This window comes from Oryzias latipes, chromosome 11 (genome assembly GCF_002234675.1).
Source record: "Oryzias latipes chromosome 11, ASM223467v1".
Classification (NCBI taxonomy): Eukaryota; Metazoa; Chordata; class Actinopteri; order Beloniformes; family Adrianichthyidae; genus Oryzias; species Oryzias latipes.
In genome coordinates, this window is record NC_019869.2 from 4,947,386 (window position 1) to 4,960,057 (window position 12,672).

The window sequence follows — 12,672 nt, forward strand, 5'->3', positions numbered from 1 at the left end:
GTATTATTCCATCTCACATGATTGGATACTTATTTCCGTTCATGGTGTACGAAGGGATACAAAATTCAGTAAATTAAGTTTGTGGTGAGACAATACAGTCCAATTCTTTTACCCAATAGGACACAATCTAGAGATGTCTATATGGAATTTAAAACTATAAAGCACAACGCCTTTTAAAAAAGAAACACTTTTTTAAAATTTTAAGCAACAAAAACAAATTAACAGCTTCAAATGTAAAAACCTAACATTTTGAGTCTTTTAGACTGGTTATTTGTGGTTAAAATGTGTCATAAATAATTTCTTGGAATATTGTTTGTGAAAATAAAATAAAAAAAAACTGTTATTGTATGTTTAGTGAGCACAACACACGTCCCTCATTGTCTTTCTCCTTCAAAAAAGGATTAATTTGATGCAGAGACACCAATAAAAGGGTTTAAAAACAAGGTTAATAATATAAATTAAATACAGAAAATGCATGAAAATGAATTATCTGCCACACATCATCAAGGCCTCACAGACTGATTGGTTTTATGTTGACTAGTTTATTCTACAGGAGTTTTAGATAGTTAAACAGTTTTTCTGATCACAAAGTTTAAAGTTTTTTTAACCTAATCTTCTGTTCTGATTCATAGACACAGAAAAAACAAGAAACTGTTGAGAAATTCAGAGATTTGTGTCTTTATTTTTATTTTTCGAAGGTTTAGAAAAATTGAACACATATTGTATTCATTTTTAAATCTGTTTTCTTAACAGCAGATAAAAACGGAATAAAGATCAACAACAAAAAAAAACAATGAAGGGAGTTTCCAACAACAAGCTGTATTCAGAGAAAACATTGTTTTATTGGCTTACATAGATGTTTTTATTTCATCAAATATTTGGGTATTGAACCTGGACTTCATCATAGTACAACAGGCGCTGGGTTTTACCCACAATCCGCTGGGTTTTTTCTATTTTGTTATGAAAGTCTAACATTCACAACTCAGACTCATTGAAGCTGCATGTTTTATTTCTTTATTATTGAAGAGGATCAAGCGAATCACTCCTCAGAGAGGAATTTACCACGAATTCTACCCTTTCAAACCCTTAAGGCTGGGCGTTTAGTGCTTGACCACGGCCCAGTGAGCTCCCAGCGAGGTGATGGCTCCGTTCTGCCGTCCGCTGATGTAGACTAGCTCCGCCCCATCAAAACTGGGGTACATGTTGAAGGAGGAGCCTGAAGGCTGGCCAGCGTGTATGAAGCGACCCCGGTTTGTGGTGAAAACCACATACTCCAGATAGTAAGCGTACTTCCCGGAAATCTCCACAATGGCTTCCCCATCATACAGCTCCATCTCCAGGGGGGTTCCGTACAGGTACCCGGCGACGTTAGACCAGTTGTTGCCATATCTGAACTGAATGCTGTTGAATAAAGAAACAAAATTAGGGTGAATGACCTAGAAAAAGTGTCTAATGTTGCCTTAAAGTCCCACTCTGATCATCTTTTCATCTATTTTCAAAGCGTTCCCAGTGATCTTGTAACGGTGATTGTGTCATTTTTAGCCAAAAAATATGAACTTGTTGTTTTCTAGGACATAGTTCCTGCAGAGCAGCAGCACTACATTAGAAATTTGCCACTGAATTGTGGGCGTTTCTGCAGGCATGAAGTAAGCCCATCCCTACTCCCCATTATCCGTTTGATTACAATCTCTCCTGCTAGCTTACAGTCCTTCACACCCCCAACCTAACGTTAACAGTGCAACAAAAACGGTGAGCAATATCAGAGCGATCCAGCAGTACAGTTCAGAGCTCAGACGAGGAATCTCGTCGTCTGCAAGAGGCAGCGTCAGAATACAGCGGAGCAGCGAGTTTGTGGCCCGTTCAAGATACTTGTACGTCACAAGTACGATCTTTTTCCAGCTGCATTTCTTTGTCTGCTCCCGATTCACGATTTGAATAAAGAAATACTGTATTTTTCTGACTTTAAGTCCCTCCGGAGTATAAGTCAAAGAAGCCAGAAAATGCATCAAAAATTAGAAAAAATAAAATACATTTTAAGAGAAAAGCGTGACGCTTCTGAACAGTTCCGCTACACTAACATCAACACTATTCATGCATCAAATTCGTTTCCGCTGCCTCACTTTCGATGCCCGTTAAATTTACTATTTGACGTTTGTCCCAAAACGAGAAAAATAAACTTCCTAGTTGAATGAACGTCAAAATGAAAACAAACAAACAAACAAACAAACAAACAAAAAACAGCTGCTACCCTGTTTTTTGGGGTCAGAAATGTGATCAGAAACTGCGGCATGTGGCCTAATCACTGCATGGATCCAGTCTACAAGTGGATGTACAGGAATGTGGCGGCCGTGACAATTTGAATAAAGACACAGAGAAGAAATATTAAGCTTAATTTTCTGAATTTTTTACCTCCACCATAAAAAGAAAAGACCACAAGAAGCTGTCAAAAAACACCAAAAGCAGGATCTCCATTGCAGTTGATGTTTAACCTCTTAAGACCTTTGGTCACATTTTGGGTTATATTATCCCGGTGATTAATTATGCCTGATTGGGGGACCATGACTGATGCGTTGAAGGGTTAGCTCAAATATTAGCTCGGGTCTTAAGAGGTTTAACAGAAGCAGTGGTGGTGCCTCAGTTTGAATTCACCTTCTGACGTTGCCGCTGTAGTTTTCCCAGACTCTCACAGCAGTGATCCTCTGGTTTCCAGTCAGCGTGTATTCAGAGCCACTACCCGAGCCCACGGATGGTGAGTACGAGTAATGTTGAGGCTGAACTGCAACACAAAAACACAGAGAATGAAGCAACACCAGCTACTGTTTCCTCTATTGTTGAAGGATTTTTATAGAAACATACCTTCTGCTGCAGCAAAAGCAGCATAAAGAGCAAAAACCATAAAAAAGATCATCCTGCTGAGAGAAAATGCTATTAAAATCTGCACCATTCCTGTTCATTTTTGCAGAGAAATTCATTTTAATACTTTTTTCCTCACCTCAGACTGGTTCTGTTGACAAAACTTTTTATTTTGACTCTGCATTCAAGGATCTCCGTGATCTTTAGATGAGCGTTATGCTTCTGCCTCGTTTTTATACTACGAATAAGAAACATCTTTTCATTGGGCACTTCCCTCACGTTGGTGCCAATAAGATGCTAAACAGGAATAATGGGAGTAATTTTCTACGAATTCACCTCTAAAGCTTTTCTTAGAAAAGCTGTCAATGAGGAAGAAAAATAATCTGTCAATCAGGTTCGTGTTGCAGCATTTCAGACTGTTGAAGTGACTATAAATCCCCATTATGAACAAATGAACCACAGAAACTCATGAAAACCAATATATTCATCAAATTCAACATGAACATCAAGCTGCTTTGACTCAGGACTGAATGTCTTATTTTTATTTAGCCCTTGCTGTGTTTCATTTTGTACTGATGTTGCACTTTGGTTATTTATTTATTGGGTATTTTTTTTGGTGAATCTGAGTTTTTTTTTCAGATTTTAAATAATAAGGGTGATTGTCGATGCTCCAAATGCAATTTTGTTGTTTTAATGACAAAGACAAACAAATGAATCTTGAATATTGAGCCTTTAATTTTTGGGATTATCCATTGTGATGCAAAAGTTTTACTAATAGGAACATTAGGGCTTACACTGATTAATCGGCTGTGGTAAATACAGCAACCTACTTTTATTTTGAAAACAAATTTCCTTATATAATTCTGCAGCATTTTCATAGAAATTATTTTAATCAAAAATGAAAAGATGCGCGTCACTTATTCTTAGTATAAAAACATTGGTTTCTATTTTTATTTACACTTAGTTAAGTTTGATTCATGTGTCATTTATCTTATTTTGTTGGGTGGGAGGAGTCAGAGGGTTGAAGGCACTCTGTGTGTGAATTTGTGTTTAAATGTGGATTTGAATTTGATGCGGAATTTGAATTTGAGTTTGAATTTAAATCTGAGGTTAAATTTGAATTTGAAATTAGGTTTGAATCTGAGTTTGAATTTGAATTTGCGTTTGATTTTGAAGTTTCATTCAAGTTTGAATTTAAGTTTGAATTTAGGTTTGAATTTTAGTTTGAGCTAAGTTTGAATTTGAAGTTGAATTAGAATTTCTGTTTTAATTTGAATTGGATTTTGAATTTAAGTTTACAACTGAATTTAGGTTTGTATTAAAGTTTGAATTTGAATTAAATTTTCAGTTTGAATTTAAATTTGCTTTTGAATTTAAGTTTGAAATTGAATTTATGTTTAAGTTTAAATTTGAATTTGAAGCTGAATTTAAATATAGATTTTGTCTGTCATGACTTGGAGGGAGGCAGACCCAGATGCTGAAACCCGGAAGGAAAACACAGGTAAGTTAGATGGTAAGTAATTAGATTTATTTTCTGGCGTGGCTTGGAGTCGTGGCATGAGAGATGGTCCTGGCGTGATTAAGGCTCGTGGCGTGAACGGAGGTCTTGGCATGGACAGGGTTCTAGGCGTAACTGGATGACTTGGTGTTGTCAGGATTCGTGGCGTGGCTGGAGGTCTTGACGCGGTTTAGTGTTCTCAGGATTCTGTGGGACACTGAAGCTGCTCGTTGCGACATCTGACTCAGGTGACACTCGTGGGATGAAGTCCTGAGGCAGGAGAACAAGAGTTAGCGTGGCACAAAACATAGGAGCATAACATAAGTTCAGGAGACCAGACTAGGCACAATAAGGGGCAACGAACTGGTGAAGAATACTGGAGCTGGATCTCCTTATGAAGGGCTGGAGGCTGATGAGGAGAGTGGTCAGAGTCAGGAGCAGAGCAGAGAGGACAGGGGGAGGAGAACTGCCAGAGGCACCATGACAGCGTCCTGTTTAAAGATTTTTTCTGCTAACTGGTAGTCTGTTGAAAAAAGCATCCAAAGTTTTTTCCAAATAAAATGAAGCAGAAAAAGGCAAAAGACCATCAGCAAAGGAAAATCATTTCTTTTAAAAAGAAGCATTATCAGAAATTACCAATATAACTGGGTCTTTGCATATTAAAAAAGCTTTTTGTTGGTGATTTAAGACATTTTCCTGTTCAGAGGACATGTTTTGTGTCTTTTGCATGTTTTAGAATTGAACAGCTGTGAAAAGGATCTTGTCAGGACTCAGAAAATTCAAGTAAAGTTTCATCTCTAATACAACAGGAATCTTTCTCAAAATATTAAAAGAAACAATCAAAAATAAAAGGAAGTTTCAATTGGATTTTATTTTTGGTTCTGTTCTGGATGTTCTGGAGCTGTTCAGAAGACTTTCATCAGTGGGTTTTAGGTGCCAAAACTTTTCCTGAACCTTATCTTCTCCAGAGTTTCCTAGAAGTGAGCATCGCAATGTCTCTTATGTCAGATTTCCAGAAACTGGTTCAGCCAGCCGTGGATCGCATTCACAGTCAGTAAGTCAAGTGAATCCTTTCCAGCGGGAGCCTCATTCTTTTTTTAGTTAATTGTTTGAAGACATTTGAAACTTGTCAGGATTTAACAAGGTTTTCTGCAGGGAAGGATCTCTCTGCAAAAAACCAATGTAAATTAGATTAAAAAAAAGACCTTTATTTCATGAAAAAAATTTCTTATTTTCTGTAAAAATAGGCAAATTTATTTTAGTTTAAGAAAAACCTCAGTAAGTATTTTTCTTTCTTTCCTTTATGGCAATTTTGTTTGACTAATTTAAATAACAGTTTTTGAATTTTGAGTTTTATTGACTTGTTTCTAGAGGTCTGTTTTTGCAGTGAACCCATGTCTACAAAAGTTGAGGAGAGTGACACATTTCTGGACTAAAATATCATAAAAATTAAAATCTGGATGATGATGATTAAACATGTCGGTTTGTGACGGGGTCCCGTCGAGAAAGGATGCAGAGGAGCCAAGGTGAGGAGGATCTGTTTTTATTAAAGACCCGGTGAGCACCACGCAGGGCCATGCAGCACACAGCACACTCTGTCATTCTTTCTCGACGGGACCCCGTCACATATGGTGTCAGAAGTGGGATCGCAGAGGAGACCACAAAAAGGTGAGGACGCAGAGGCGGGGAGGAAGATCCTCAGGCACAGCTCTTCCATTGAGGAGTCCACCCTCTGAGGAAGAGGGGGTGGATCCGGGTGGCCTTGGCGGTGCTTCAGGCCTGGCCAGGGGCCCGGAAAGAACTACGGCCTCCATCTTTGCGCCCATGACGAGCGGCGGACCACGCGGACAGCAAGGGCGGACCGCCGGAGCACAGAGACGGCCGGAGGCGGGACGGGCACACCGCCCGGTTCCACTGTCGCCGATGCAGGCATTGGAGGCCTGCGCGGAGAGGGACAGGGGGCGACCGACGTCTACTGGGCCGTCAGCGGAGTGCTCCGGGAGAGGCGCAACATCTCGCCTGGAACTTGCTGTCGATCAGCTAAGGTGCCATCCGGGAGGAGACCGGCGGGGGCGTGTGGCCGAAGGAAGGGCCTTTTGCCGGGGCTGGGAACGACCGGAGCGGGCACCGAGGAGCGGATCGGAGGGGTCCATCTGACGCGACGCGAGGACGTGTCTGGCGGTTCGGCGATGGGCTTGCGCGGCGGCGGGCTGCTGTTTTTGGATCGCCGCACATTGTCGATCCCTCAGAGGAGGGGGATGGTGTGACGGTGTGGCACCGTCAGATGACGAGGGGGACCACACTGTGTTTTATTGTTTGTGTATTTATGTGTTTTATGTTTTAAAATTACTACCTGTGGTGCCACCTGGACAATAATTGAGAGCAACGCCCAACAGGCGTGGCTTAGCGTTCAAAAGGGAGCACCATAGGTATTGAAAGGAGGAGTGAGACTGAGGTGTCAGGTGCTGTGTAGCCCTGGTAGCCCTGCGTAGTGCTATTGTGTCCTGAATAAAGACATAACCTCCTCACCTTGGCTCCTCTGCATCCTTTCCCGGCGGGACCCCGTCACACGGTTTAAAATAGCAGAAGACTTTAGACTTAAATGATGCTGCAGTTCCACTGAGAACAGAAACTTATTGTTGGTCGGCATTTTTTCTGTTGCCTTAAATAAAACAACGTTATTTTTTAAAAAATTCTCCTTTCTGCATTCCAAACGTTCAGCTTCAACTTTAGCAGGACGACCAAGTCCAGGGGAAAAAACATTTTTTGGTTGCAAAAATATTTTTTGATAATATTTTATCTATTCATTTGTGTTTTCTCTAAACAAATACAGAATGGGAGGCGCATTACCCAGAATGCCGTGCAGGGGTCCCTAAAGAGCAATTCAAATGTTTTTGCAGATGATCCTGTCATTTATTTTATCGCTCTGGAAACAAATCCAAAGAGTTGTAATCAAAAGAAATCATGCCAGATATAACATTTATTTAAAAATAAGACAAATATCAAAGCAAAACTGTGTTCTTGGGAGACACGAAAAAAATCAACACAAAAAAAAGAAACTTTGAATAAATATGTTACCTTTCTAGAATAGATGTTTGAAGGACAGTATTCTTATATTTTAGCCGACACTTTCCAGACACATTTAAAACAGAGAATGAAAGACATTTTTGTTACCACAGCGTCACCTAGAGGACACTTTGAGATTCCACACTATTAAAAAAAAAAGCACAAAAAACTGTGCTGCCAGTCAGAAGGAAGCCAGTTTTGTGAAGTAAACCTTAACCCTTGTGCTATCCTAGGCACTTTACCATTGGGAGTTGGGTCATCTAGACCCACTAGACAGTGAACCTTTTTTCTTCAATGATTTGTGATCTTCACTGGTGTCCATGGATTACATGAAATCTTTCCACCTTTATCCATCTTTGTCATAGTAGGGAGAACACGTCAAAGTAAGGGTGGGGTCATCTAAGATAGCACAAGGGTTACACACATAAAATATTTCCAAACTTTGCCTACAAACACCCTAAACAACGATCTCAAGACAAACTGGACTCGAGAGGATTTTCACTTTTGTTGACTTTTTTAAATGAATTTTTAAAATTGATTTTGACCTGATAAACTTTTTGAAAATGCTATTTTATTCATATTTAAGTGAGAAATATTGTCATATAAACCTATTTATGTATTTGTTTCAACCTGATGAAATAAAACAACACAGTAATTGTAACAATAAATAGCAACATGCATAGTTCTCTTTAGTTAAAAGTGGATTTTTTAAATTGCATCTCAATTCTTTTTTTAACTTTTACTTTTTGATTTACAAATGAAAATTGTTAACAAAACCTCAAAGCAAAGCAAAGGCCTTAAAAGATCTTTGAGTTTGCAGAAATCACAGATTTCATTGAGAAAAGATGAGAAGAAAAGTTCATCTGTGAAGCCTGGATTTGTTTTCCTGAGGGAAACCTGTACCGCCTCTTTGGACAGGGCCCTTCCCTCCCACCGGACAAACTTTGCAACCAGATACAGACTGATTCTTAATTATTGTTATTAGTGAGCATTTTTTTGTTGCTTAATTCCAGCATTTTATACAAAGCAGCACAAAAATGAGACAAATACTTTGTGTTTGACCAATTCTAAAGAGCACATGTTAAAAAAAAGTGTAAAAATATGAAACTTCCTGGAAACATGATCAACCTTCAGATCTTTTTGTTCCGTTTTAGGAATGTAAAGTTGAAACTGTGCTTTTAATGAAACAAACTCAAATAAAAAATAGGTTTGACATTTCGAAGTGTTTACATTACACTCAAAAACAGAAAGAGCGACTAAAAGCCATATAAATATGATAGATATGCTGCACTTAGGAGCCTAAAAGGAAGTAGAAAAATAAAAGAATTAGAATTTTAGCTGCTTTTTGTCGCCCTCTAGCGGTTAGCTGTAGATTGCATCATTCATTTCAAGTGCACAGCCTGGTTATGGATATATGAACAGGTGAAACTCCTGAAGGTTTATATGAATAACGAAAATTCCAAGCTCCAGTTGATAGCTGCATTTAAAAAAAAAACCTTTCATGTAAAAAATATATATTTTCGGTTCCTTTTGGTGTTTGCTTTGGAAAGCTGAACATTTATTTTAGTCTAAGTTCTTTAAAAAGACAAAAACCTTTATTTTTTAAAGATTTAACAGTTTGAGGGGCATTCATCTCTTTCTTCTATGCCCAAACACTGTAAAAGAAACCCCGGCTGTGCCTCTCTGACATATGATTCGCTGTAGGAGGTGTTGGAATTTTATCGTCATTTTCAACTCCTGGAACATTTTCCAGCCTCGCCCAACCAGTAACCTTCATCCAGGATGTTTTTTTCCTGCTCTTCTTCTCTCATTACTCTACAAACGTTCATGACCTCAGGTGAATTTTCCTCTTCTGGAGCTTTTTTCTTTGTTTTTTTACCCAAATGTAGCTTGTGGCAAAGGTGACAGGTGAATTGCTAATCCTGTGGCCTCCCTGATTGTTTTTAAATGAAAACAGACATTTTTTGAAAAGAAAGAATCTCATTTTCACTTTCAAACTATTTGGAAAAAAGCATTACTGGTTTTACTTTCATGTTTAAACGTTTTCTCTTAACCAAACTCTGACTTGAACTTCTTCTGAACTTTCTTCCCAACCTGTTTTTCAAGAACAGCTTGACTGATGGTGGGAACTAATGGGGTAAATCTGACCCCGGGTGAAGAGAATAGATGGTTGGAAAACGTGTGAATGAAGTTGTTTTCATGCTGCATGATCTGGAGCATATTTCATGAGTTATTACGTTTTTTAAGCTAAATTAACAGAGAAAAATCTGTTTTTATAAGGAAAAAACAGGAATTCCCATGTGTTTCTGAGATGAATGTTGAATAATTTTACTAAAACAACTTTTTTTTATGAAGGACGTGTCCTGTAGTTGATGCAGTGGAGCGGCTTTTAACAAAAAGGAAATTCAAAGTAGATGACATGGAGAATAAATACTAAGAAGCACTAAAACCATAAAAAATATGATTAATTAATTAAAAGCAAGTCATCAATGGAAGAAAAACAAGAATTTTAACTTTTAAATCTGTATTTAAATTGTTTGGAGTTTATTTTAAATCACTTATTGATATTTTATAAAATATCAACTGACTATAGTTTTTGATTTGAAATGGTTTATTTCAAGCAATCAAATAGGAATAATGCACAAAACAATACAATCATTAGTTATACATTCGTACAATAACTAATCAAACAAAGTATTTTCTGATTTTATTCAAGTGCTCAAATTGGCTTTTGGTCAATTTCATGGCAGTTTCTCTGCTGTTGTTTTTCCTGTCAAGACAATCGCCTACACTTCCCAGAATCCTTTGGGGGCGTGGTGGCAGCAGCTGTGAGCGCTGGCTGACTCTCCCCCAGCAAAGTGATGACAACACGGCGGAGCAGGAGCTCACAGACGGAGTTCAGCGTTCCTCGTGCTCGTCGGCAGGTGATGCGCTCGCGCGCGGAGAGGCAGGATGGCTGTTGAAGGTAAGAGGGCGCGCGGGGGTCTGACTGTCCGCGGGGAGGTATCACTTCGTTTTATTTTTTATTTTTGTCTTCGTGTTGACATTCTCGCCGTGTTGTTTGCGTGGCTGAACGTGCGGGTTAACAGCTGAGCGTCTGTCTGTGTGGGAAGAAGAGCGCGTGACCGTGGAATGAATGGCGTGCGCTCATCCTCAGAGCAGACGGCAGCAGGTGGGACACGTGGACTCCACCCGTGATCCCTGAACTGCGTGGGAAAACAGTGAGGCGGCATGCTCGGCCGGTCTCCACACCTGATCGGTGGAATCTCATGGATCCAGAACCCGATGAGAGGTGGGTTTGTTTTCTGCGGGAAGAGGTCTCACTCGGAGGCCTTTTTGCCCAGTGGAGGCAGAACTGGAATGAATGACGCCGCAGCTGTTGACATTCCCACGAGCAGGTTATTCGTCTCTGTCATTGTAGTGTGCAAAGGTCCACCTGGTTGGACTGAATTCTTTGGTGAACAGGTTTTTTGGGCCTTTTCCTGCTGACAGACTGAAATATTCAGTCAAAGCTTGGACACATTTCCTCTTCCATCATCATCACGAGCTGCTCTGTCTCCAGGCAGCTGATAACCAGCAGTTCTTCACTTGATTCACTTCTAACAAAGGCAGGTAGAAGAGATAAAATATTTACATTTTAAGTGCTATTCATGTATTCCCCCCCCCCCCATTTTTATTAATATTATTATTATTTTTTTTTGCTGCTGGTATTTCATCAAACAAACAAAAAAAGTCAAATTAGCCCAGAAAAAAACAATTGTTGGATGTTTGTCACTGCAGAACCGTCAATTCAGCTTTTTATTTTAGTTTTTTTTTACAATTGAATTAAATTTAAGATTCATTGTAATTGTTTTTCTTTCTTTCTTTTCTTTTCTCTTCATTGTATTTCTTTCTTTAAAAACTGTTGGCGGAACTTTTATGTAGAGAATTTAGTTTTTACATTAAATAACTTTCAGAAAATCCGGTTTTTGTTCGCCTGACAAGTAAAAAAAAATACGAATGTATTTAAATAAGTAATCAATGTTACTGTTATTTGTAAAGATCTTTTCAATTTATATTTTTAACCCTTTACTAATTTAGTTTTCATTTTTACTTTTCTACAAAAAAATGTCACCTTATTTATTATTCAAGCAAAAGAAAAACAGCGAAAAAACATCCTGTTTTTAAAATAATGCACAAAGGGGGAGTTTCATGAAGGAACTTCTGAATTTTTACATTAAAAAATGACAAAAAAATATGTTTTTCTTGTGCCTGACAAGTAAAACATTAGTGTATTTAATTAATTTATAGGCTTTAGCATTTATTAGCAAAGATCCATTTGAAATATTTTGTAATCCACTCCTACTCCCATAAAGTAGCTTTCCTTTATTCTTTTATTTGTTAAATCATCCATTCAAGTAAAAAGGTAACAAGACAATAAATTACTTAAGTACTAAAAACTGTTTTTAAATGAGTCAAATGGACAACACTGGAACTTTTATAAAGACAATTTAGAGTTTTTATGTCACAAACTGACAAAAAAATCAGATTTTTTGCCTCATAAGTATACAACCTTACTGATGTACTTAATTAGATTATATAGCTTTTACTGTTATTCAATTTGAATTCTCTTTTAACCCGTTGCTCCTCCAGTCAAAGCAGCTTTCCTTGTTTTGTAAAATGAATTACTGAAGTAAAAAACAAAAACGGACAAAAACAGTTTTCTTGAGTCCAAATTGTAAAATTCATTTCTGATGCGTTATAAAGTTCTAGTTTGAGATCATCTCAAAGTACTACAAAAACATCACAGCAAACAAAGAGAAAATAAATGCATTTCCATTTTATAGACCAATTCTTTGTCGATCAAAATAGAATCAGGCAGAAAAAAGCTGCAATGTATAAGATTCTGGTGCTTCTAAACACTCTTTATTTTTAAATTAAAAACTGAGCAGCAGCATCCAGATTCAGTCCACATGTATTTAAAGATGCAGATTCTTTGTTCCAGACTTCCATCGTTCTCTGCATCCCTATCTTTTAACAGTTGTATGGATTTGGGTCGGTCATTCTAATGACTTTCTTCTCTGAAGCAATCTCCTCACGGCCGTAAAAGTTGATGGTATGGTTTCCATCATCTTAACGGTCATCCTAATGATTTGGAAGCTGCCCCTCTGTCCCCCTTCGCAGGGGGAGAAATCAGAGACGCTGGCTAAAAAAAGGGGCAAACGCCTTCATGCGCCTCGGTCCTCTCAGGGCGGCCTGGCTTGTGTGGATCCTGT

General features: G+C 38.4%; 2 protein-coding genes across 7 annotated transcripts in view; one reads left to right on the forward strand and one right to left on the reverse strand.

The window, feature by feature from the left end:
- Positions 1–654: 654 nt before the first annotated feature.
- Positions 655–3,123, reverse strand: LOC101166726 (zymogen granule membrane protein 16-like). Of its 2 annotated transcripts, none has more exons than XM_004073936.3 (4): positions 2,993–3,123; positions 2,857–2,909; positions 2,650–2,776; positions 655–1,401 (listed from the first exon to the last, which is right to left on the reverse strand). In XM_004073936.3, exons 1-4 carry the CDS (start codon positions 3,106–3,108, stop codon positions 1,101–1,103), a joined length of 597 nt encoding a protein of 198 aa, XP_004073984.2. In that variant the 5' UTR covers positions 3,109–3,123; the 3' UTR covers positions 655–1,100. The 2 variants fall into 2 exon arrangements, with proteins under 2 accessions (XP_004073984.2, XP_020562678.1); XM_020707019.1 differs by having other exon boundaries at positions 2,857–2,912.
- A 7,080-nt stretch (positions 3,124–10,203) lies between these two features.
- Positions 10,204–12,672, forward strand: part of samd12 (sterile alpha motif domain containing 12) — a 142,728-nt gene continuing 140,259 nt past the window's right edge. The window contains exons 1-2 of one of the 5 annotated variants that reach the window (XM_023959626.1): positions 10,204–10,382; positions 10,507–10,709. In XM_023959626.1, the coding sequence (XP_023815394.1) occupies positions 10,649–10,709 (61 nt within the window). In that variant the 5' untranslated portion in view covers positions 10,204–10,382; positions 10,507–10,648. The remainder of the gene's footprint in view (positions 10,383–10,506; positions 10,710–12,672) is intronic. The other 4 variants (XM_023959627.1, XM_023959628.1, XM_023959629.1 and 1 more) reach the window with 4 other exon arrangements.